Below are 24,798 nucleotides of genomic sequence, written 5' to 3'. Positions count from 1 at the left end.
GGCGTTTTGTTCAGGACTTGCCATGCACCTGTAAAATTTTCACTTATTTGTGGTAAAGGGACTCTTATGGCAGTGCCTGGCAAATGGACATATCCCTGACTCCAAATTTTGATGGAATTTACCCGTGCTATCCGATGAAGCAGGGTAGGCTACTTGCAGGGGTGTGCAGGGACAATAAAAGGGGCCTTCTCTCCCACCAACACAAAGGGGATATTTATGTATGAAAAAAGTCATTTGCAAGCTGAACAATTTGCAGATGTGGCAAGACTACGCAGGAGTACAGTCAATATTCTTATTCTAGCTGTGCATGGGAGTGAGAAATGCCTAGGTGTGTGAGAAGCTGTTAGCAAACATAGATATAAAAGGGAGCCAGCACCCATGCCCTGCTGCTGGGTGGTTAAGCCTTGCTCCTCAGAATTCAGCCATCAGTCTGCCAGTCCTGTGCTGCTTTTCTGTTTGCCATCTCATCAGAACAGCACACACCTTCTTGACAGTTTTAGTATCAAGTCAAACCCTCGCTTCAGGATATCAAAGAGGAAAAGGCTTTTGTGATGATGGAGATGGATGACTTCTGGCTGAGTTCTGGCATGACCTATTGAGGATGTGTGTGTGGCATCACTGCCTTTGCATAAGGAATGTTCTGGATGCAAATAGTCTGGTTGCCTGTAATGTAGCAGAGTAATCATTTAATTCTATTCAAGACAGTAAAGGCAATCCAGTAATGTCTTAGCATTTTATAGTAACCTCTGGCTCTCCTAATTCTATAAACTTGGATGTTTCTAATGTTTTATCCACTCACATTGCCCTTTTTGTGTCAGATTTGGAGAAACCTTGAGTACAGTCAGCTTCAGCTCAAATCAGAGTACAATAAATGCTGGACATGTGAAATACTATGTAAATTCACATTCTCTTAAAAAAAAAAAAATCCTGTCCTTGGCCTGTCAGATACAGTGGCCCAAATAAGTGGATGTCTGTTATTTAAGCCACTTTTTGTCCCAATTGCTCTTTTATGAATTGGGGACAATGTGGTCCCCTCTTGTTCAGTGCTGTTGGGAAAATTAGTCCATCAGTATTTATAAAGCAGTTGTCTCCTGCAGTGCTAAGCGCTTTAGAAAAGCCATGAAGAACTGAATAGCTCTGTCCTTGGAGCGGGCTTTGAGTAGCAAGCAGTAAGCAGGAGCCTAGGGTTGCATATTGAACAATAAGGAAAAGCCAAAATATTGAATAGTCCACTCATTAATGAACAGTGCTGATCCTGTGCACAGAATAAAGCAAGAGCCCTGTGGAAAAAACACCCTGTGTTCCTGTAGTCAAAGGCTGTGTCACACTAACAACAAGCTCAGGGCTGAAGGAAGCTTGCATGTATCTGTGCAGCCGTGGCATATCCAAACTTTTTAAGAGCTCATCATTTTGACATTAAGGTTGGCTCCTTTGACTGCAGTTTTCTGTGTGTGAGTCTGGTAGTAAGAGCTGAACCACCTTTTGGGAGTGTTCATATAATGCTGGGCTACAGGGAGCACGACATGTCTTTCCTCTCACTTGAAGGTGAGTAGGTTAAGTAAGACTGCCAGCTTTAGATGCCAAGAAGTAAGGGAAATACGTGTTGTAATATGTGGGAATATAATCCTACAGCAGCTGGAGTAGTCACTAATAATTGTGAGGTGTGTTGCACGTGATTATTTGCACGGTCTGAGGAAGGGCAGAAGTGGGAACGGAAGAATGATTCGAGATGAGCCATTCTCCCAGAAATGCTTACATGTGTATTAGCTGTTTTCTGTGAACCACTGTGATGATGAACCACTAAATTTCACCCACCATCCACCTCCAGGAATGCAGACCAAAAAGAAGTACAACTAGTTTAAAGGAGGGTTGCCAGTCTGCAGGGAACCGTGTTTTTTTAGGAGACAGAATTAGGGCACTGTGTGGAAGTGTCAAGCAGATCGGGCAGGAGGGCCTAGAGGAGTTTGGCTTGTTGACAGGGTGGGAATCCAGTAAATTAAGCACATATTAAAATTCTCTTTCTCAGTGATTTACAGCTTGTGATCCATGAGCAGGTGGCTTTTGGACTTCATTTGAAAAGAATTTTAATATAATACTGCATTATGGGTCATGTACATGAGGTTTCTCAAGGGCCTGTGGCTAAAGTGGAAATTTTTGGGATCCAGAAGTTGGAAGAAAACACTGTCTCCTGTGTTCATCTCATTAAGTCAGTGATATGTTTGGTTTTGAAAAGGCCAAACAATGAATCAGGCTTTAAAATGGAAGAACTGTAGGTGTTCTCGATAAGTTGGTTAAAGCACCTGAGTGCACAAGATTGATGTGGCAGTGTGACTCAGTGTGCAGCTGGGAGCAGGAGTCTGAGAACACCCTCCCAGGGCTGGACAGATGGGACATGCTCCTGAAGAGCGTGTGTTCAGAGAGATCCACACAAGGGGAAAGGCATGGGCTTCCTAGGGGAGAGCTTTGCTAAACTGTGGGTTGCCTCCTAGGGAAAATGCTGGAAACCCTGTCCCCTGAAACACTGACAGTTGGCACCCTGCAGGAAGATTTTGGAAGGGGGATGAGTCCTATGATAGCCTGTGGGGTGAACTGCACTAGCGATGGGATCTCACCGTCTGACATCCCAGGCACTCTCACAGGGTGGAAGGCTCCTGTCTGCAGGAGGAGTTTTTATCTCTAGCATGCTGCTTCGTGCCCAGGAATCCTTCAGGCATTGCTGAGGACCCGGGGTGTGGGGGGAGAGTTAATACAAGAATTGAGATATATCCTGAAGATCAGTGTGCCCCTGTCAGGTGGGGATGTGCGTCTTCCTTGGTGCGTGTGTCTGTGGCGCCTATTACCGGCTCTGAGAAATGCATGTATTCATCAGAAAGAGAAAATATCCCATTGTGTTTATTCTTATTTAACATTGTTTACACAGAAAATGGAGAAACACATCTTTAACCGTCATGTACGATTTAAAATTATGTCAGTACACCGTGCAGGGCTCATTCTGCAAACATCTACTCCACCATGTGGTCTCTGGGAGCTAGTGCTGGTCTTCTCTGCACGGCCACTCGGCTCTGCCTGGAGCACTCTGCAGTGGTTCTGTTAAATAGCCTTTGTGAGGGTTTCCAGAGCTCTAAATTAAAAATGCGGGAAGCTGGGGAGGAGGAGAGACTGTTGGGAGGGGGGTTTCTCTGTAGCTGGAGTGTTAGGATGTCTTGCTACCTAATTGCTTTAGAATATGTGGGCTTGAATGAATCCTCTTTAATGAATAATAGGCAAATGCATAAATCACAAACCCCAAGCACCCAAATGATGAAATGCACACTAATGAAGACCTGACTTTGATGGCAGGTGTAGAGCTGATTTGTAAAATGCCGTGAATATATCAGTTTTAAAATGATATTTATTAAAAGAAGCAAATCTTCTGTGTGTTGCCCTTGTCTTTAGTCTCTCACGCCGCACACCTGCTCTTCCTGCGTGCTCTTGCAGGCTGCAGTCTCATGGCAGTTCCCTGCTATAACTCCTGCTTCGAAGAATTGCAACAATAGAGACCAATTACCCTCTGTCTCCACTCTTATTGCCATGAGCCTGAGAGGGGGAAAAAAAAAAAAAAAGAGTGCTCCCCCTCCCCACTACCTTTTCAATTTCAAATGCTCACCCTGTTGGTAGTGCCATTTGTGGATTGGAACTCCCTGCTTTGTGTTCGGCATTATCTGGAGATTCACCTGGTACTGATCCAATGAACCAACGCAACCTTACAAAGCTGAAGGGAAGGGTGTAGAGCTCTCTTTGTAATAAATCACATGCCGTGAAAAAGGATTTCTTTACCTCCTTTCCTCCATTATTCTCCATATCTCACCTTGTGGAAATGGGTCTGTTAGTAAGAGACTTAGACTCACGTGGTTTGGAAAAGCGAGCAGGGGAGGGAGGACTGAAGTGAAGGGAAGGCAGAGTTCCTGGAGGTTTCTGTAACTTGGAGATTCCAGAAAGAAGAGGCACACCCTAAAAGAATGGGAAGCAGCCCTAAAAAATAAACCCAGCATGGACTTTGGTACTAAATCTCTCTCAGTTCGAGAAAGGGATAAGGATATTGTCATTAAAGCAGCTGCATAGGAAATCCTTAAAAGCAGTGATGAGTCAAGTCCCAGAGGCAAGGGGGTTCTGTCCAGATAACTGTCCAGCAAGCTGGATGCTGGTCTGAACATCTTTGGTTTTACTGAGTTGAGCTGGTAACCTCTTGAGATCTGGCTGCCTCCCAAGTAGGGAGGGATGAATACTGCAAAATGTTTCAGTTTCCATTGCAATTTTGAAACTCATTTGCTTTGACTGAATTTGCACTGTGTTTATGTAAATTTATAAACACTGTAATAAATTTATCTACTTACAGAAAGCAGAAATTTTAGAAAAAGGCTGGGAAACATTCATGAAACACAAATTCTAATTCAACAAGAATATTCACAGAACCTGATTTAAATGTACAGTCAGTCACAAAGCAGAAATAGCGTATGTGGTCTGTATATCTAGCAAACTCTAGCAAGCATAATCCAAAATTCAAACAACTGTTATCAACTTAGGTATTTTAAATTGCATACATGTCCTTCTTTGTGGTAGCAATGACTATGTGAGAAACAACCCAGGTTTTCACAGTAGGAATGAAGGCCAAAATCAGGTGCTACTTTGGTCGTTATAAATAGCTCCCCTACTTCTGACTATGCTTTTTTCCTAACCTGTGAGAGTCTGTGCCAGCACTTTTTGGGCTCCATGGCAATGTGACCTGCCACACTTGTAAGAGCATGAATGGGCATGGTCATTAAGCCTCATGCAATGGGATATTCTCAGTGCCCTTGCTCTGGAAAACCTTCTCCAGTGCTCACAAATTTTGAAGCTGCCTTTGTCTTTCCTTGCATCTCTTAGAGTCTTGTTTCCTGATTTTCTGTTTTCCACTCTCCTTTTCCAAGATCATCCTTAAACAGTCCTTTGATATAATTTAAGTGGTTTTTTTCTCCCCTTGTAAATTTTTTACTGAACACATTAGTTTACTTACAGCCCAAAATAAATCTAATTTGTATAGGGCAGGTTTGGAGGCACTTTCTAAATTAGAAAACACATATAGACAGGTAAGGTGTATTGAAGCCAATGACAACACTTGCAGTCTGAGTAAGAAAGCTGATCTCATATTGAAAGATTATGTATTATATTGGAACACAGTTGTTTCCCACTGTAGAGCTGCTGTTTCCAGACTATATCTATATTTCTACTTTGCCTACCCAGTGCTTGAAGCAGCAGGCAAACAGTTAAGCAGTAGAACCAGCAGCACAGTGTACTTGAAATGAGCTGGTTTAATACTGGGAGGAGGAATTAAAAAGCAGTGCAAGATGCAATTTTTAAGTTATCCTGTTCAGGCTCTTGCATTGGAGGTATTAGCCACAAGGGAGATCACATCATCTGGGAGCAAAAGAATATAATGAATGCAGGATCTGTAAGAGGCACGTGGGAGGCTCTCGCCGTATGTTTTGGTCATGTCCTGATATACGTGAGCTTTGGGAGACAATTCTACATGTAATAGAGTCAATAATCAAATCTGAAGTACCAGGGAACACAACTTGATGTTTCCTTAGAGAGACCATGAGTTTGCAGCAGATGAATGAAGAGAGAATGTGGTAGATACAAATTTGTCTTTAGGCAAAAAGGAAAGGAAAAAAAAAGGCTTAAGAACTGGAAGGGAGGGGAAAACTTTGCACTGTTTCCAGACTGGAAAGAAATAGTAATGCCTACATCAGAAACTTAATTAATTGTTGTTACATTGATAAAGATGCGATACACAACATCAAAGACTAGCTAAATGATATTTGGAAATTAATTTGGATTCCTATTAAATAGAGCTCAGAGGAGCTTCCCAAATGAATAACTTGTTTGTTAAGCATTGCTTTCTTCTGTTTATAAAGTCTTCTCAAGTAAAAACAACTATTTTCAACGGTTCTTTTTGCTTTAAATGAACTTATGAGATTCATCATTTACCAGACATTCCTGACACATCCAAATACTGCAAATTTCAATGCCTTAGTTAGGAACTTAAAAAAATTAGATAATGCTTACTTCTATTCCCTGTAGGGATGACTTAGGTAAAGTTATCTATAAGGTCCCAAAACCCAAATTTAATATTGACGATCCGTGTGTGAATTTAAAATTTGCTTTTGCTGCACTTAGCTTGACCAATTCAATGTGCTTTGGAGATGAACATAGTGGAATCAAGATATACTCATTTTCTATAGTGTTATTAGTGTTAAATATTATTAAAAGAAAATGTAAATGTGACACACTAACCATATAAAAGGATATAATTTCAAATTCTGAGCTCTTAAGAAAATTTTTGTACAGTAAGAATGTTGTTTTCTTGGGAACTGTGCCTAAATATGATAAAGAGTCATGACAGATTCTGCTTTTATTAAATGAAAAACTTATTCCTCTCATTCTGCTCTTCTACCAGTTTTATCCCAGTGTAATTCTACCTACACCTCTGGAAGTACTTCTGATTTTTTTATTAATGTCTATGAGTTCAATAGAAGATAGGATTTAGTAGAAGTGAGTGGAGAGAGTTTACATGAAGACAAATAGAAGAGAGAGAGAAATCTGATCCAAAATGGTTTACTTTATAGTGGGATGGAGACAACTTGGAAAGTTGTGTGTGGAATTCTAGCTTTTGCAGTGTCCAGAAAAGAAATCCATCTGTTTTCTATACAAGCAGAGAAGTGGCCACTGAGACAAGGAGGTGACTTCTCCACGACAGCAAGCATCAAATTCAGTAGTGATGTTGCTGCAGAGCTGGTAGTTGCAGAGCTCCCAGGCAGCCTCATGGTTGGGTTGTCTAAGCCCAGCACAGGGAGCACAGCAGCTCCTGCTTCCTTGGATCCCCATAGGAATTTATACAAAAGAATGTCCCATTAACTTTTGTATCTTTTGCTTCATGGGGAAATATTTATTCATCAGTTTTGGAAATGAATTTCAACCTCTGGTTTCATCCTCTCACTTTTCTTAGCATTTCACGTCTCTGCTCTTAGTTTTTATATTCCTTTTTTCTTTTTTGCCAGTTAAAACCTATGGGGTTTGGCCACTGGATGCTTAGAATTTTTTGTCGAAGGATAGCACTACAGGAGTAAATTTCTATTGTTTGCATAGGCGTGTTTAAAAGATTAAGGTTGAAAAGACATTCTTGTAATAGACTGGGGATCAATGAAAGCTCTTCTTTTCTCAAGAAGCTTTAAGGCTTAGAGCGAGGTTGATTTTTGTTGTTGTTGTTGTTTATTTGTTTATTTAACTATAGAGGAAACTGCATCTCTACCTGGGCTTTCATTATTTGTGTGGTCTTTCACAGGATGCCTGAGTAAGATCTACGCAGGGTCCACTGATCCCAAGCCCAGCTTGAGATGACAGAGACATCTCTTTCTGCGTGTATCAGTGACCACAGATTGTCTCGGTGATCTCTGCAGTAGGCAAGGGGCATGATTTCCCCTCCTCCTATTTGTGCCACTTCCAGCTTTTTAATTTCTCCCATGTTCACTCTAATGACAGCCCCTTGAGTTTCAGTGGGACTTCACAAAGAACGGGATACTACTCCATCCATAGGACTGGGAGCAGCAGAATCAAATGTACTGAGAGGGATATATGAGTTAGGGCAAGGAGGAGAAGCCAAGGTGGCATACATGCTTCAGCACCTACAGGATTTGATGGCCAATAAGCATTTTAACTTGGTGTCTTGGTTGGCTAACTTTTGTGTAGGCAATTGCAGGAGGGGGAGAGACTGAGGCCCTGGGTTAGTGGAACAATGACATTCATGCTTTAAAACCCTTAAGCACATACTTAATGGCCATTGATTACAGTGCTCTTTACAGCTTTGCTGAGTCAAAGCCTGACTGAGGGCAAACTAAAGGTCTGCTGGTGCAGTGTATGAATCACCCTCGTAGCTCCAGACCCTCAGCCCGAGCATGGAAGAGAAGGGAACCTCAAAGGTCAGGCAGGCTGTTCCAGAGCCAGCCTGCCAAGCTGGAAAAAGGCAAAGGATAGAGTGAGCACAGGTGGTATGGAGGGGAAGAAGGATGAATTACCAAAGGTGTTTCAGTGATATTCTGCTGGTCACATTATTTCTAAAAGTGGCCATTGCTGCAGCCTTTCCTCAGGAGAGTATTTGCTTTGTTTTTCCCATCTGAAGAACGTTTTTAAACACACCAGATGCAGAATATAGCCCTAATTCTGCCCCAGAACCCAGAAGAGGCTGCAGCCCATACATGTCATTTGTGTGTGTTTGTTTTTGTGTGTGTGCAGGTGCTCCCTGATGGGGTTTGATTTAAACCGGCACTGGGCGAATCCATCTCCCTGGGCTCATCCCACACTGCACGGAGTGAAACAGCTCATCATCGACATGTACAACAATCCGGTGAGTGGGGAAAGGGGATGCCAGAACAACCACTTGCTGAGGTACTGACTCTTTCTTGCTGCAGGGTTGTGTGAGATGCCAGTAACTCTGACGTGGTTTAATCCAGTGGTAAACCAAAATAAGGGAGAAGAAGTCAGCAAACACACACACACCCTGCATGAGATCAGGGAACATTTGTGTCTTTTGTCACAGGAAGCATCAGATGCAGAGAGAGCAAGTGAAATGAAGTTCAGCTCGGATTAAATATGAAATAATTCTGAAAGGAGGGCCTAAATTCAATCGAGCTGCTCTCATGCTCTGAGCCGGATTCCAAACAGCAGGCCCCCCAAATTGAATTATGGAATGGCATTGATGCTTAATCCGGAGCTCTGGCAGGGGTTGCTGTGTAACATGCAGGGCAGGAGGGGGAGAATATTTGCAAATATTATATAAACACACACGCACACAGTCATGCTCGCTGGGAGAAGCAGAGGTGTTCTTGAAGGTGAAATCTTAGCTAATCAGAGGAGATGGATTGTGGAGAATATGGAGAAGAGGAGTGGGAGGGAGGCAGACAGCTATTGAATGTTTGACATCAAAGCGCAGAAGGATTATTGAATGTGGCACCTAAGAAAAACTGCTGAAAAAAATGGAGATGGGTAGGAAAAAATCACTACCAAAAAAATAAGAGGAGATTTTATAGATTATGATTTTTTTCCTTGTAGAGTTCCTGGTATTTGTCCTTTCTTTTTGCTTCCCAGTACAGAGAGGGAATTTGGATCTTTAATTCCCTGAAGCTTTGCTAATTTATCCTTTTATTTTTTTTTTGATTTTTTCCTTTTTGTTACTGTGAAAAAGGACCTGGTTTGCCTTGCTGATAAAGAAAGAGGATTCTTACCTCTGGCTACATCATGTAAAGGATAAGACCTTCTTTAATTTAACTCCTGGTTTTCCCAATGCATCTTTATTGGACTTTTTATCTTCTAGCTAGTAGTAATACCAGTACAGAAGAGGTTTTAGGTACAAGGAAGATAGGTTAATAGATAAGATCCTTACATATAGAGTGGAATCCAATTGCATGAAAAATATTCTCTTAGACTGCTAATTGTTTGGCAGAGAATTTGTCTTTCTAGTCAGTTCCTGGAGCACTTAGGATTGTGTCTCTCACCAAGGCTCCAAAGCTGTATCAGATTGATGATGATGATGATGATGATGGAAGGCACAGAAAGGAGCTTTAGAGCCAGCCTGGTCCTTCCTCTGTTTTCTACCCCAAATAGCAAGACAATTTGCCTTCTAAGAAGATGGAGAGAGCACAGAGACTGCTTTGATAAGAAAGCTTTCTTTCAAAAATAAAGAGATGCTTAAATACTACAAGAACTTTGGGTGTAGGGAAATGCTTGTAGCCAGTAAGACAACAAATCCTGGCACTATTAAAAGTCACTGTCAGTAAAATAAAGCTATTCTTGGAGGCAGGGGAAAATTGTTTTCAGCTTCATCCCCTTCTAGGGTGGCTTTGAAAATTCTAGTAGTTTCCAGCTGCCCTATGTGTGAAGAATGAATTAATTTGCTGTGGTGGGTAAAATGAAAAATCAAAAGAAATGCTTGGTCAGAATTGGTCTGAAATGGAAATCTTTTTTTTTTTCCTCAAACTCTCTGTCTCCCAACCCTCTCCAGTGATCAACCTGAGATGAACCAGTTCCAGTTCATTTCCTTTTGAGGAAAAGAAAAAGGAGCCTTTCAAACACAGGTGCAACATTTCATTTTCAGGGTTATTTAATTTTTTTAAAAATACTATTTAGAAATTATATTTTTTGGATTGAAGTACCAGCAAAGTTCAGGTTGCTCTTCAGAATTCCATTTCTCAGTGAGTTAGCTACCCACCAAAAAACCTTCTTTTCTGGTTTTATCATCCCTTAGTCAACACCAGCCTTTCTGACAGTTTCAGGGATGCTCAGCAGTACAATGCAGTATATGGGATTACTGTTATTTTCAGGCAATACCAGGTTCTTAGTCCCTCTGATACCAGTAATATTTGTGTGGAAAGACCATATCCAAAGTGCTGGGACAAAAGGGGAAAAAATGCCTGCTGCCTCAGTGAGAGGGCATGGGACTGTGCATGCACCATCCTGCTTTAGCAGTGACTGATTTTATTGAGTTCTGACAGTGCCAGAATAAAACCTGCCTTGAATCCTTTCAGGCAGCTGAAAATGTTAAGTACTTTTCAGGTGTAGAATGTTACTTTCAGACGAGCAATACGTGATAGATGGTTGGCTGCATGCAGAAGGGACCAGTTGAGGGAGGGCTGGTGTCAGCCTGCATCAGATCAGGGATTATGCATTTGAACATATCTGTCCTGCCACCTTCTCCTCACCTGAGGTGTTCCCACACTCGGGAAAATGAAATGAAATAAAATGCAAGGTCTGGTTCCCTGAAAAATAATGTAATAAAAAAAAATATAACCTTAATCCCTCCCATTCCAGACAAGATCTGCCATGAAGGGCTGCCCACAGAAGACTGGACTGTTTAAAGCAGAGGAAGTTTGGCTTCATGTTGCCAATGCAGAGCAGCTCAGTGCAGGACTTTTAGATGTATTCTTTCCCTTAAATCACTTAAGGAAAATTAGCTGCCATAAGACCATAAAACCATGTTTTAAATATTGCTGTATAGGAGGATTTTTCTTCTGCTCTGCAGTATGGAAGATAAGCTGCTTCCTTTGAAAAAAAAGTTCATTCTGGAGCAGGGAGGATGACTGGCTCAGAAATAAGTGAAGTGGGTATGAGGCACATGCACACAGCTACAGTGATTCCAGCACTGAGTGTTCCAAGGCTGAGTGTTTGCTGTAGTTAGTGTACAAAAATAAACCAAAGCACCTGTGGTTCACTGTTCTTCTGGCTTTTACAAAGTGTGCTTATTTTATTTTTAAAGTGTTTTGAATTCCATAATGACCCTATCATCCTTAGGAAGGAGTGGATGGGTCAGAAAATGAGAGAACAATAGGAAGCTTTTGATCTCCACCTCACTGATTTTGACACAATCACCCTGATGATCATTGTGCTGGCATATGTGAAGTGAGGGGATGCTCTCAGCCCTTTCTAGTGGTGTCAGTCTTGCAGATGACACTGAAGTGACAGACTTACTCTTCTAGTTCATGTGCTGTTGGCTGGAGATGTTTCTGTTCTTCAGCACCTTTCCCTGCCCATCTAGAGAGCAGTGTGGTCCCACCGTCCCACCAGATGACACATGTTGATGTTTCCCCTGTCTGTGCTGGAGCAGGTTAGCAGAATTAGCTCTGAACATGAATGAATTGTTTAAACAAACTCAGCTGACTTTCAAGTATGTTAAAGCATGTTCATATGAGCCATTCCAGCATCTGAACTGTGGATCCAAAAGTTTCTGCTTGGGCCTGATAATACACTTCACACAGAGAGCTGTTTGGAGTATGAATGTCTGTATCCTAGGCAAGGAATCCAGTAAAGCAGATAATCACAACTAGATTGAAACACATGAACAATCTGATTGAATTCAGCAATGTTCCTTTTGTGCTTATGGTTAAGCAGGTGCGTAAATGTTCTGGACTGGGGATCAAGTGGTCAGTACTGGCAAGCTCAAGATACAGGTGGTCAACAGAGATGGATCCTTACCTCTGGGTTAACATGAAGCCTCAGACACAGAGAGAGCAGCTTGGTTGTCAGACAGGTTCCATCTGACCACCCAGCACTTCTCCCAACAAGCAAATGCACTCTTTAAAACAGATTTAATGAGGGAACTTAGGTAGTGTGTTCAGTGCCAGCTCCGTCCCCTCGAGTGTGTGCATTGTGACATGGCCTTTAACCACAGGGGTTTGTGTTATCCTCCCAGCTAGACCCCTGCCTCACCGAGTTCTCCAAGTGGAAAACTTCCACCTGATAAGCAGCTATTCAGCATTTTGGTTTAGCTTCAGTGTTCATTGTGCTGCCTTGTCCTGTATTTACTGTGTGCTATTCAGATCCTGCTCTGAGGATAGAGTTGTTAATCTCCTTGTGGGCTCTCTTGTTTTGCTCATTGTTGTACCCTGGGAGGATTTTAGGAGTGTTGATTGTTTTTTTTTGGGGGGGACCGCCATGAGACATAAATGTGTTATCCTTGTGTGGATAGGAAACAAACAGGCAGTTATGATCATAAGTACCTACTTGTTTGTGATAGATGATTTAAGATACCTGAAATCAGACTTGTTTTGTGTCATTCAGCAAAGACTGATAGATTCATTGTCTTGTTTCTGCCTCTTCCTTCCGCAAGGAAGATTGGGATAGACTGTTTCTGTCATCTGGAGTTCTTAGGACGTAGAAGAAAAGGAATAGGTAGCTACTGATTCCTTGGAATGAATCTGTTTCAAGTAATTTGTCCCTCCTGAATGAAAATGCAGAAATGAGATTCAGTGCTCCCAGGAACTCTCACTACAACACTGGAGTTTGTCTTCTTTCTTCCGTCTTTCTTCTATTCTGCCTGTTTTCCACCTCCTGTTGTCATTGGAGCTGGAGTCCTGCATGCAAATAATTCCTTTGCTAGATGCTAATCACCTTGTGACCTGACTTGAGCTAGAGAAAAAAAATTATGACCAGAAAGAAAACCCCAGTCACCTGGGATGTGCTTTTTAATCATCATCTCCTTTGTCTTGCACACATATACTAAAATTTAAATTATTTCTGCTTAAATAACTTTTCTGTATCCATTCCTGACTTTGTAGTGCTTGATGTTGCAGCCTTTGCATACTTTTAATACTACTCTGGGTGGAAGTTTTCATTGATTCAAAGCAAAACATACAGCTGAAATGAAACCCCAGCATGCTAAACTCTGAGTCATCTGCTGGGCTGGAACCTTTAGGTCCACCACATGGACATCTGCCACCAGGACTGATGAATTAGCTGATAGAGGATGGCAATCTGCTGCTGCTGTGGACAGGCGTGAGGGAGGGAAAGAGCCTGTGGACTTTGGGGGTATCTGCTGATGGCAGAATTAGTAATAAGAAAGGATGAGTAAACATAATACTGCAGGCATCAGGGGTGTTAGTCAAGGGTGAATGACACCTTTTATGTTTTTGAGAAGGTTTTTTTAATATCCCACGTGCAGGCTTGGAACTTGAACAAAAGTATATGTTTCCAATCTTCCTGTCTTTTGGGAGGCCTTGCTTTCAATCCAGGTAGGCTTGAGTGGGCAAGCAGTAAGAGTGCAGGGGAATTGACATCTGTCTGGTTAGTCAATGTAACTCTGGATTCTTCAGCAGATGACTATGCTCCTCTTCATAGGGAGAATACAGCCAACTTTCTGAGACTAGAACCAACTCACAGACCTTCTCTTTCTTGCATTCTGGTACTGAGCTCATCCCTGTTGGGAGGTTGCAACTGTTCTTACCCCTCTGGACCACTTCCCAATTCTTTCAAAGATGCAATTTAGCTCTTAATGCCCTCAGTTACTGCCCCTCTGTTTGCTGCTGTGTTTTAGAACTTTTTAGGCTACTCACTGTCAATGCTGTAGTTCAACCTACTTCTTTTCTAAGCCTTCAGTAGCAGCATCTAAAGTGAACTATCAAGAAGAGGACTGTGCAGGAGCCATGTTCAAAGTGTGGTGGTGTGGGAGTGATCCACATGTAGCACATCCAATAATCCCCCCTTTCTTCATTATCCTGAAGTTTTGCAGAGATGGAAATCAGGATCATTGTCTTTCTAGTATCCCTGGGTGCACAGGCAATGCCGTATTTTGAGGGAAGCATTCTGCTTTTATGGAAAACTAGGTCACAAAATACAGACTTGGAATCCTGTAACTGGTACTTTGCAGGTTGCAACTATCCCTAATGGCAGTTTTAGTGACATGAGTTGCTTTAGTGACTTCCCATCCTCTCTGCCTTGGGCAGTGCCACATTCTTTACCAGACAACTCCACATTTAGAAAAATGCAGCTGGTCTCCAAGGTGTGTGTGATTTGCTGGAGAGTGTCATAAATTTTATTTTTGTCATTCCTGCAAATGTGTCAATCTTAGAGGCTCTACTTCCACTCATCTCCTGAAATGATATTGTTAGCATTATCATCAATGTGATACTCGGTAGTTGACAAGTAAAGTATAACAACAATTTTTGCAAGGGTTTCACATCAAAATTGTACACTTAGGCTCCTAATGCTATAAGCACACAAGTAGTATTATCCAATATAACATTTGAATGACTGGAAGCAATTGTTTTCTTTTCAAAAATTCTTCTTTTCCCTCATCATCATCTCCCTTGCTTCTGTTATAAACTGGAGCAACAAAATGGAATGTATTTCACTGGAAAAATTATAAGCTGATTCTCCTTCTAGCTGAAGCCAGTTTGGATGTTAATAAATGTTTGGAAAGACTGTTGATTGGGGTTTGGTGTTGCTCAGAAATCACTCAGCTGAGGTCTGCTTCAGCTGGTAGAAGGAGTCATAACAGATTAACAAAGGGTAATGAGATCTGTAGTATAACAGACCTGGCTCCATTTTGCTCTTAGCAGAGCTCTTGGACTTCCTTCCTCAGCTGAACAACACAATAGTAATGAATAATCATTTTTAACTCAATACTGAATTTTAACAACTTGCTAGAGAGTGATGTTCACATAGTCCCTTAGATATTCTGAGTTGTCATTTCCACCTGATGGTTTTCACTCTGACATCAAAACAGCTATCATGAGACATCATCTTTTGCCAATAATTCTCAGTGTAATGTAGTATATGTTATTCTGAGTTCTTCTCAGGCAAAATGGCCAACATGCTGCCTCTTATTTCTCTCCTCCTGAAATTAGAAGAGAGATTACCTCTGCTGATGCAGTATGTGTCCAGCTCTGATAGCCCTGTGGCTGCTTTCTATGGTAATGTTCATGCTTGTGCTGCTTTGTTGTGACATTGTAGAAACGTCCTGTACCACTTCTATCTTGCAAGTCCCTCTTGACTGAAGTGTAACTTTTTCATAGTTTGCAAATATCATTCTTATTTCGGTTCTCTGCTGAAGGAAGCAGTAGGAAGGATAACCTTTCATCACTGGTTTAATTAAGTCATGTACCCATCATTGTCTGATTCTTCAGCTTGTGCTTAGGGTTTTGACTTTATTTCGCACCTTCCTGTTGGACTAGCATAAGAGGTGTTACTAATGCTCTAGATAATGTTATACCTCATATAGGCTGTTTAAAAGTATTCCCCTTAAACTCTTTCCATTGTTAAATGTGGATATATTGGGTATCTGCTGACAGAAGCAAGTGTGGTGTGCATGATCAGTTTGTGAGCTATGGCATTTTCTGATAAGCAATCTTGTGAGGTTAGCAGTTCAGAACTCCTCAGTTTCTTTCATGTAATTTTAACAACTCTTCCAGTTTGTTCTGGAGTAAATGTTCTCTCGTGATCTGCTGCTATGTTCTGGTTTTATGCTAGGTAAAGCAGCTTCTGCCCTTAGCAACCTCCTCACAGTCCTTTTAATACAAACTGTATTATAAGAAACCTGCTAGTAGCAGAGCTGGTTTTGCACTAGAATAGATTATTTGCAGGAGATGCTGAATCTTTGCCACTGGAGGGTTTTATGACAGGTATTTATTGGAAAAAAGTTTAGATAGAGTTAATTCCCTGTTGAGGCAATTGAATACACTCAATAACCTCTACAGATTTCCTTCTCATCTCTAATTAACCTATGATTTTTGTCCCTTCTCTTTGATTAGTTTTCAACATGTAAATCTTCATATATATATATATCAATGTATATATAAAAGTGAATATATAATTTCTCTGGGTAAATTTTCATATATATAAATGTATATATAAAAGTGAATATATTATTTCTCTGGGTAAATCTTTATATATGTACGTGTATATATCAAAGTGAATATATAATTTCTCCAGTAGTGTTTTAGGAATCATTGACACCATTAGATGACGTTTTACCTGGAACTGTGATCTCCTTGTTAAAGTGATAGTCAAGGAAAGGATGGGTTGTTGAGGCCACTCTGTGCTAATACCCTTGTTTTTTGCTAAGCAAAATTTATAATTTGGCAATTATAAACCACATTTCATCTAAACTAGACAGGCTTTTTGGCTGATTTTGTTTTGTTTTGATCACACTGACGTGCTCATAATCTAGCTCTGGATGATGCTCCACTGTACTTTTGTCAAATACTCATGACTCTCCAGGAAATGTGTCTGAAATGTTTTTACAGCTACCAAATTTCTCTCTGTTTGTACTCAGTGTGCTAATTATATCACCATAGTTGTAATCTGACACAGTTGATGGGTTTTTTTTGCTATCCCCATTTGGTAATGTTTTTATCTAGAATAGGAACAGTTTCAGGTAAAATTAATAACCCAAAGAAGAACGAAATGTTTTAGTCCCAGAGACTAAAATTTCCTTTGTTGCAACACAATGTTGGCCAGTTTTCATTTGTACCTGACCCTTCTAAGCTGCTGTTCTCTCTCAATGATACTCAGAGACCTCCATGAAACACTGTAGACAGATTAGTGTGGTTTACTATCATATTTCTAGAGAAGTAGAAATTCTTTAATGTTCCTAAAGTTAACTCTTTGATATTCTCACATGCTGTATTAATATTTGCATCCTGTGACTTGGGGTGTCTGTGTGCAGTAACGTGAACATTGCTGCTCTAAACAGCTAAATCAGGCACATGTTTGTTTTTTGTTCGTTTTTTTTTTTCCAGTAGTTTGCCATTCTGAGAAATCTTTGTGCTGCTGTTTTTTGTTTGGGGCAGGCATGTTAGTTATGACCTCCACTTTGCAGTGATCTACTGTACACCTTATCTTTTCTTCCAGGTGTTTTATTGCTATTACATGGAACTTCTGTTGTTGCTTTCTTAGTTTTAGCTCAGCACCTCTGTCTCTTTCCACAGCTCTTCAGGGCCTTTAGTCAAACTCCTCTCTTTTACCTTGGATCAAAATATTATCCATCAAAGCTTTAGTATCCTCTCTACCATCAAAACATGGTTGTATTTTCCTGGGATGTGCCTAGGGGGCTGAACACAACTCAAATATCCCTCTGAGGAGATAGTGTCTCCTAAAATAGTTTTTTGAAGATGTACAGCCATGTTCTTTATTTTTCTAGGGGCGTCTGCCAGCACCCCGCTGATGAATCAGAGCCATCTCTTCAAAGAATTTACCCCTTGCCAATGGAGGAAAATATTCCCTTTATGTAATACTCACATTTTTTTCTTGGACTGAGTGTACAAGAGGGGTTTAGTGTGGATTCTTTTCCCGCTCTTGCATCTTCTTCCTGCTTCTACATTCTGTAGTTCTTACAGATGTGATGTTATCAAATTCTTCTTAATATCTATATTGACCAGAGAGGGTTTGTTGTTGTTCTTGTTGTTGTTTTAAATTGTAAGTAGCATTAATCAGGGGAGTGGCTGACATGTTCAGTGCTGCTGTGAGAGTTTCCTTGAGTCTGGGAGACATGATTAAGCTCCTCCTCAGTAATTCCAGTTTCATGTTTCTCCTCCTCTTCTCAGTTTTTCAGTGAGAAACAGAGTTTGAGATTTATTTACTATTTTTTTTTTAGCCACTTATGAAAAACTCCCCCTTTGCTTCTGCTCCTTCCCCAAGTGCTTCTATAAACTGGGTCAGAGTCAAGGTCACTGACAAGTCTGCTTCAGTCAGGGGTTGCATTTGAACTGATGAGCACTGAGGAGAATGAGCTCCGGCACGATGCAGCAGGCAATTCCAGCTGGCTCTTGCCAGGGCTTCTTAGAGAAGGGACTTCTCACAGGATGCAAGTGGAAATGCCTGGAATGAGCTGAGCCATTTTTATTTTTCCTCCTTCAAAAGGCATTGGGATCATGCCCTTTGTTCATGTAGCTCAATTTTCCACCTGGGATTGCATTTGCCTTTTAAGACACAGGGGCAAAGTCACTGCCAGGGCTTTTTTATTTAATACAAAAGAGCTCTTAGTATTCAAAAATGATTTACAGACAGCTGGCCAAGTGTTTGACCTAACTATGTCTGTTCATGCTATTCTACTGGTGCAAGATAGCAGTAATAGAGCCAGTGGACAATTAGCCCAGTGTATGCAGTGAAGATGGGTAAAGTGAAATGCTGATTTTAAATGAGGATATTTGACATAATAGCATCTCAATCAGGGAGCACTGGAATAGCAATGTAAAATTATACACGAATAGCAGAGGAAACCAAGCCAGGGGAGGAGTGACATTATAGTTAAAAGAAAGCTCAGAAGCAAAAAAGGGAAAACAAAAGGGAAAAAAAAAGGCAGGGAGTGGAATTGTATCAACAAGTACTGAACAACCTCACAGTCCCTGTGCATTAAAATTTCATGCCAAAATGGGATGATAGCAATAAGCAACTTTATAGTATCATGCTCAGAATTACCAAGGAAGCAATGAGAACTCAAAGAAAGTAATGGCAGAGCCTGATTAAGTGTCATGATTAAAGTTAATGTAGAAGCTGCATTTATACCCTTTAAAAATGACATCTTCTTGAAGCAAGAAATCAGAGAGCCTGAAAGAGAAGAGCAATTTTTTTTTTATTTATCCCTGAGCAAGGATTAAGTCTTGATTGAAGATGTACCTGTCAAAGAAACATTGGGTAATAATAAATATAAACATGCTCAAATTCATCATTCCTGGTGGAGTACAAAAGCCAAAAAGACCTTAGATTGGCACATACTTCTGAAAGGGGACCAACATAAAATAGAAAACTAAAAGCAGTAGCTAAAAGGGCAAAACAGAACAAAATAACACTTTGGGGTGACATGGCAGCTATATAAAATCACCATTGTAGGAATGCATTTTTGCAGCTTTACCATTGGAGAGTAAGTGTATTACCCCTATTTGAAAAACTCCACAACTTCATAAAAGGTTACATGAGAAGTTAGCAAAGGGGATTATTAGACTGAAGAAGGTCATTAGCATTAAAGGACACCCTTTGAAGTCTTGCCCAAATGAACTAAGGAAAAAAACCCCAGTACACTCTGGCAAGTTAAATGCAAACCCATAATAATAGAGGACAAAAACAATTTTGAAGAATAACTTGCTAAAGGCATAAAAACTAATAACAAAAACTTTTTCAAACTCATCAGAGGCAAGAAGCCTGCCCGAAGGTCTATAAGGTTGATAGATGATCAAGATGTAAAAGAAGTGCTCAAGGAAAATAAGGTCTTTGCAGAAAAGCTAAATGAGTTATTTGCTTTGGTGTTCACAGTGAGGAGCCTAAAGGGAATTCCCAAATTAGAGCTGCTCTTTGTAGGGGACAAGTCAGATAACGTGGATAACAGTGGCTTAATGGTAGTTTTCATTTTGGAAGAGGAATTTATTCCTCATACATCTACTAGCCTTTTCTGGATGGACTGACAGGCGTGAAGATCAAGGCAATCCACTGCCTATTGCATATTTTGGATTTCTGAAAAGCTTTGGCAAAGTTTCTGACCAAATGATTTTAGAGAAGTTAAGAATCCAAGTTGTCACTGGATGACGTGAGCTTTTTGTGCTTATTTTTGACATGTGTGGGCTTTTGCTTGCATTGTTTCCTCAGTCAAAATTGTTTCCCTGTGCTGCCCACACCCAGGGACCTCTGGGTGGCTGCTCTTTCAGGAGCTCATGCATGGCAAAGAAAACACAGCTTCTGCTACTGCTCTCTGCCAGTCTCTTGTACTGTTCCCAGAATAAAGTAGAAGGGGTGGCTGTATGGTGGCTGGATTGGCACTATCAGGTTTATGGACAAACAACAGTAGTTTGTTCTGCCTAAAAGAGAGCTCTGTTCTATCCTGCATTCCTCTACCTCTGCATTCCTGTGATTCTGGTGTTTGGGGCTACCTGAACCTTGTGGGAGTTACTGTTCAGTGCCATAACACATCAGTAAACTGAAAAAAAAAATATATATATATATATATGTATGTGAAACTGTATTTTGAGTGGGAAAAGCCTACAGATTATATGATTTCCTTAGATAAAAGATCATTATCCTCTTTGAAGGCCATTATACTGTCTTTGTGACAATACACAGAGGTATGGGATAGGTCCCTTGATTTCTTGGCATGTGTAATCCCAAATAATCCTGTAGATAGGATTCTCCACTGCTTATTTTCATCTTGTGCCTGGTTTACTGTGCCATCCAGAGCCTGGGCTGGAGAACAGGAATCCTGTGAGAAGAATACAGTGGCTGCCTGACAGCTTAAAGGAAAGGAAACTAATGGATCCAGTGGGGATATTTTAGGCAGATAGGCTTTAGTTGCAGAGTGGATGGCTAGAGCTGAACGAATAATACTGCTGCTCTTTTGAAAAGTATAATAGATATCCTTTATGATTTCAGGTTGCCAGGATCTTTGCCTTCTGCAAACTCATCCTATGAGGATTATAATGAAGCAGAGCTGCTTCCAGAGTTGTTATTTTTCTTAAACCTGAAAAACTGCACTTTTAGATTCATAGGCATCAAAAATAGCTTAATGCTGGTAGCATTACTAGCTGGCTTTTGCAGGCAGCAACCCTGCAGTTTTGCATATGTTTTCTTGATCTAGAGCCCAGTTTAAGCTGTTGAATGGGGTCTGTGTCTATAATGTTCCCTAAGTGCAATTATGCAAAGAGATTGCTTATTTGAATCATTAATCAGTCTCTGGATGGCTGCAAGTTCTTATATTTCATGGCTGGTTTTCATGATGTATGTGACCTATTCATAGTGTTGCTCAAGCTGCACTGGAACAAGACTTAATTCCCATTCTTGTTAAAGCTTTTCTGCTGACTACCTTCCCTAGTATATGCTTAGAAACTCTCCCAAGCCCAGAGGACCACTATATGCAAAACTGCTGGAAAGGCTCTTCAGACAAGAGAACTGTATTAGTAGCTTAAATCTTTCAAGTCGGAGTTAACACGATGGATCGATGTTTCCTGTGTGGATGCATTCAGTCATCTTTTCAGAATCTGGTTACCCTATGCCTAGTGAAAAATCCAATTAAAATTAATGTATTAATTAGCAGAAGTTTAATTTTCTTCTTGTCAGGAGATACATCACGATGTTGGAATTTTACCGCATCAAAGTTAGCAGTAGTCCCCTTCTTAAAAGTATTTTGAAAGCTTCTACTTGCTGTCTTCTGCAGTGCTGACACCAGTGGATCAATAGGTTTTTAAAAGCAGACAGGAATCACCGTGATAATCTAGTCTGACTTACAAAGTACTAAATATCATCCATCATGGTTTTCCTAAATGGGCATCAAAGTCTGAGCTTGCCCAACTTCTGGTGGCTTAGCTGTTAGAGAAAATGACTGATCTAAAAGAGCTTAGAGGGTTTATCTCACAAGAGCATCTGGAATATCAAATCTTTCACCAAATATCTTCAAAACTCCATCCCTGCACTGGTAAGGTGGTTTTCTTCAAATGAATTCTTTTTTTTTTTTCCTTCAAAAAATGATTTTTTTTTTCTCTTCAGTATATCTACCTCCTGGAAACTGACATATAGGAAACTGCAGTGTAGAGCAAAATTACTGAGCTGGGTCATTTTGAAGGCCTGAGCTGCAGAATCTGGCCATACTTTATGTGATAAATCTGCCCGAGGGTGGTGAAAGCCAGGGGCACTCCGACATGTGAGCTGCCTCCTTCATTTCTGCAGTTTGCTCGTGTTCCAGGGTGACTCCTTTAGAGACAATGATGATAATTATTTCACTACTTCTGAAAACATGGTAAGAATAGGAGGAACTATGAGGACTGATAATCGTTGGTTCACGTAAATGTACACCTGGGAGAAACAGAGAGTTGCCTGAGCATAAACAGCAAAATCTTAAGTTAAGATGAATGCACACCATGGAGTGCATGCAGCAGGGAGGAGGAATCAACAATTCTTGATATTGCTGAAAAGGGAGCTCTGCAAAATAATTTGCGTGCAAAGTTTGTCAAAGCAGTGCAGCTTTGTTCCCCCCTTCATCACTGTGTTTGTGTCCTGTTTACAGAATCACAGAATTGTTAGGCTTGGAAGGGAACTCTGGAGACCACCTAGTCCCATCCCTTTGCCAAGGCAATAGGTTGAATAGGTTGTTGCTTTCCATGTTTTTATTTATGGACTGTCCCCTGAAAGATCAGTTTTTAACAATAGAATATCTTGCATTTAGGTTTGGATTTTAATAGCACCTTCTGAAATAGTATCCTGTCCTGTCTCACTACATTTTGAGTTCCCAAGTTTAAATGCAAGTTAGGAACCAGTTTATGCTCTACTGAAATGCAGTCATCTCTGGAAAAGACCCCATCAGCGGAGCGCTATTTGAAGGCTGTTTACTTAGATGTACATCAAGAAAAATCTATTTCTGTTCTGAGTCCAGCTAATCTATTGTTTCGTATTTTTTTGAAAATAAACTGCCTTCATCTCAGTATTGGTCTTCTGCTAGGGAATTTGTGGTAGTTTATAACTTCCCCCAAAAAGGGTACTCACTATAGAATTAAATCTCAGCAGGTGTAGATTTAATCCTCCCTGATGACTTGTAGTCTATGGAAACGTTATTGCCTGTGCTTGGTTGGCGAGTCTGCCCTTCAGGAACTGGATGTTCTCCTCTTGCTGCAGTTAACTCGTGCAATAGAGACAGCTTTTTATTCTGTTTATGTCCCTTGATAATGGCTGTATTGATCTGGCCTGATGTAAGCAAAGGTTCACAGTTCGCCAAATGTTGCTAAGGGTACCAGACTATTACTGCCATCAGCAGACACATTCCATCATCCCTCAGCCTCGGTGTGTGAAAGCTAGAGCAGCAGGATGCCACATGTTGGTAACTAAGGAAAATGGCATGTGTCAGAATCTGGCATATGTCAGACTTGGATGCTTCTAAAATTAGAAGGAGTATATTTTTTGTCATGTTTGTTTTGGCCGCCAAGCAGTGCAGGAACATTTAAAGGTTAGCCTAATTTTCAGCTGTTTGGAAACAAAAGTCACAATGACAGTGCTGTGCAAAACCACCTGTGAATTTCATTTTCAAATAACTGAGAGTTCTGCTCCTTTAAAACATTGTCAAATGTCTAATGACTAAGACTGCCCTGAGCCAGGAGCAAGAAGAGTGAGGAAGGTGGGATGTTGTCCAGCCTGATAGCTCTGAACAAATGACTTCATCATCTCCTTGCCTGTTCAGTTCAACAAGGAATTTTCACTAGAAAGCAAAAGCCAAGAGAAAAGCTTTTGAGCCTGAGCTCTTACTTGTGACAACTCCAAGTAGAGCTGTAGAAGTGAGAACTGCTGAATCTCCTAATACTGCTTGGGGGATTTGGCTCTTTGTTTAGAAAACAGTTTAAATCTGTGTACTTGGTTTTTCCTAGCACAAAACCCCATTTGTCCCTTGAAATAAGAATTAATATTCTAGCCCTGCAATGATGAATATGTCTCACCATGACAGGATTCTTCGATGAGTTTTAGACTATTTTTAAAAGCAAGAGGCCTGAGACTATAGTTGGGTAGGGGTGGTGGTGAGGAAATAGGAGTAGCTATTTGTAGATTAGTTATTAGATTAGTAGATTGGGGTTTTTCCCTCACAGAGTCCAAGGGTGGAAGATAGAATAGCTGATTCAAAGAGAAAACTGTTTCCATTTTTTTTCCTGCTTCTTGAGAGCTGGAAAATGCTGACTGCTTGTTCCCATCTCATCCTGGTTCTAGTCTGTTAATTCCAGAGATCATTCTCCAAGTGGCATGGTTACCTTCTAACAAGATTAGAGGGAGAGAGGCAGTGAACTGCTCAGTTGCCCTCTAGAAACCCTTGGAAAGTGTGACTTGGAGTGTGTTACCTGGAGAAGGAGTGTGAGGAGCCCTGTCCAATCTTGCCTATTATTGCAAGGGTTTCACAGCTGTCATAGTAATGGATTATTCTCTGCAAAAACAAATATTTAGCAGTTTTTGTCTGTTAGTCAAACTGATATATATCACTGTTGTACAACAAGGTTGGATTCTGTACAGAGTGTTTGTAAATGGCTTTGTTGATTTCAGCATTAATGTAATAGCAATGGGCAATGAAAATTTATATTATGACAGACATTGTGATTTTCTGTTATTAGCAAAAATAACTTCAAATGCAGTTTGCTAGACCTGGAACAGAGAAATTCATCCAAGTAAAGCATTATTTTAGTTTTCAGTCATGCTTCGAGAATGCCAGTATCTTCTTCTGAAGTCAGTGGAAGCTGTAAATGATTACTGTGACTGCTTTTAGCCCTGCAGATTGATTTATCACCTGAACCCATTAGTATCTGTGCACTGCAAGCAGTAGAGAAAGTGTATGTGCATGTGCCTATACATATATTACACCCATAGTATGTTTTATGCATTGTTTTCCTGTTGATTATGTATTTTTGCAAAGGAATTTATCTGCATCTCTTCCCTGTGGAGTTCAGAAGCATGATTGGATCTAGTTATGCTGCAGTTCAGGGAGAGACTGGAGCATTTGAAATAAAGCTT

General features: G+C 40.6%; 1 protein-coding gene across 1 annotated transcript in view; it reads left to right on the top strand.

Moving 5' to 3' along the window:
• The window catches only part of LOC126635772 (BEN domain-containing protein 5), an 892,379-nt gene that overhangs the window by 729,434 nt on the left and 138,147 nt on the right, over positions 1-24,798 (top strand). The window contains exon 9 of the mRNA XM_050307295.1: positions 8,308-8,419. Within this exon, the coding sequence (XP_050163252.1) occupies positions 8,308-8,419 (112 nt within the window). The remainder of the gene's footprint in view (positions 1-8,307; positions 8,420-24,798) is intronic.

This window comes from Myiozetetes cayanensis, unplaced genomic scaffold (assembly GCF_022539395.1).
Source record: "Myiozetetes cayanensis isolate MyiCay16 unplaced genomic scaffold, myiCay2020 scf12, whole genome shotgun sequence".
NCBI classification, from domain to species: Eukaryota; Metazoa; Chordata; class Aves; order Passeriformes; family Tyrannidae; genus Myiozetetes; species Myiozetetes cayanensis.
This window is presented reverse-complemented; position numbering and strand designations above follow the sequence as displayed.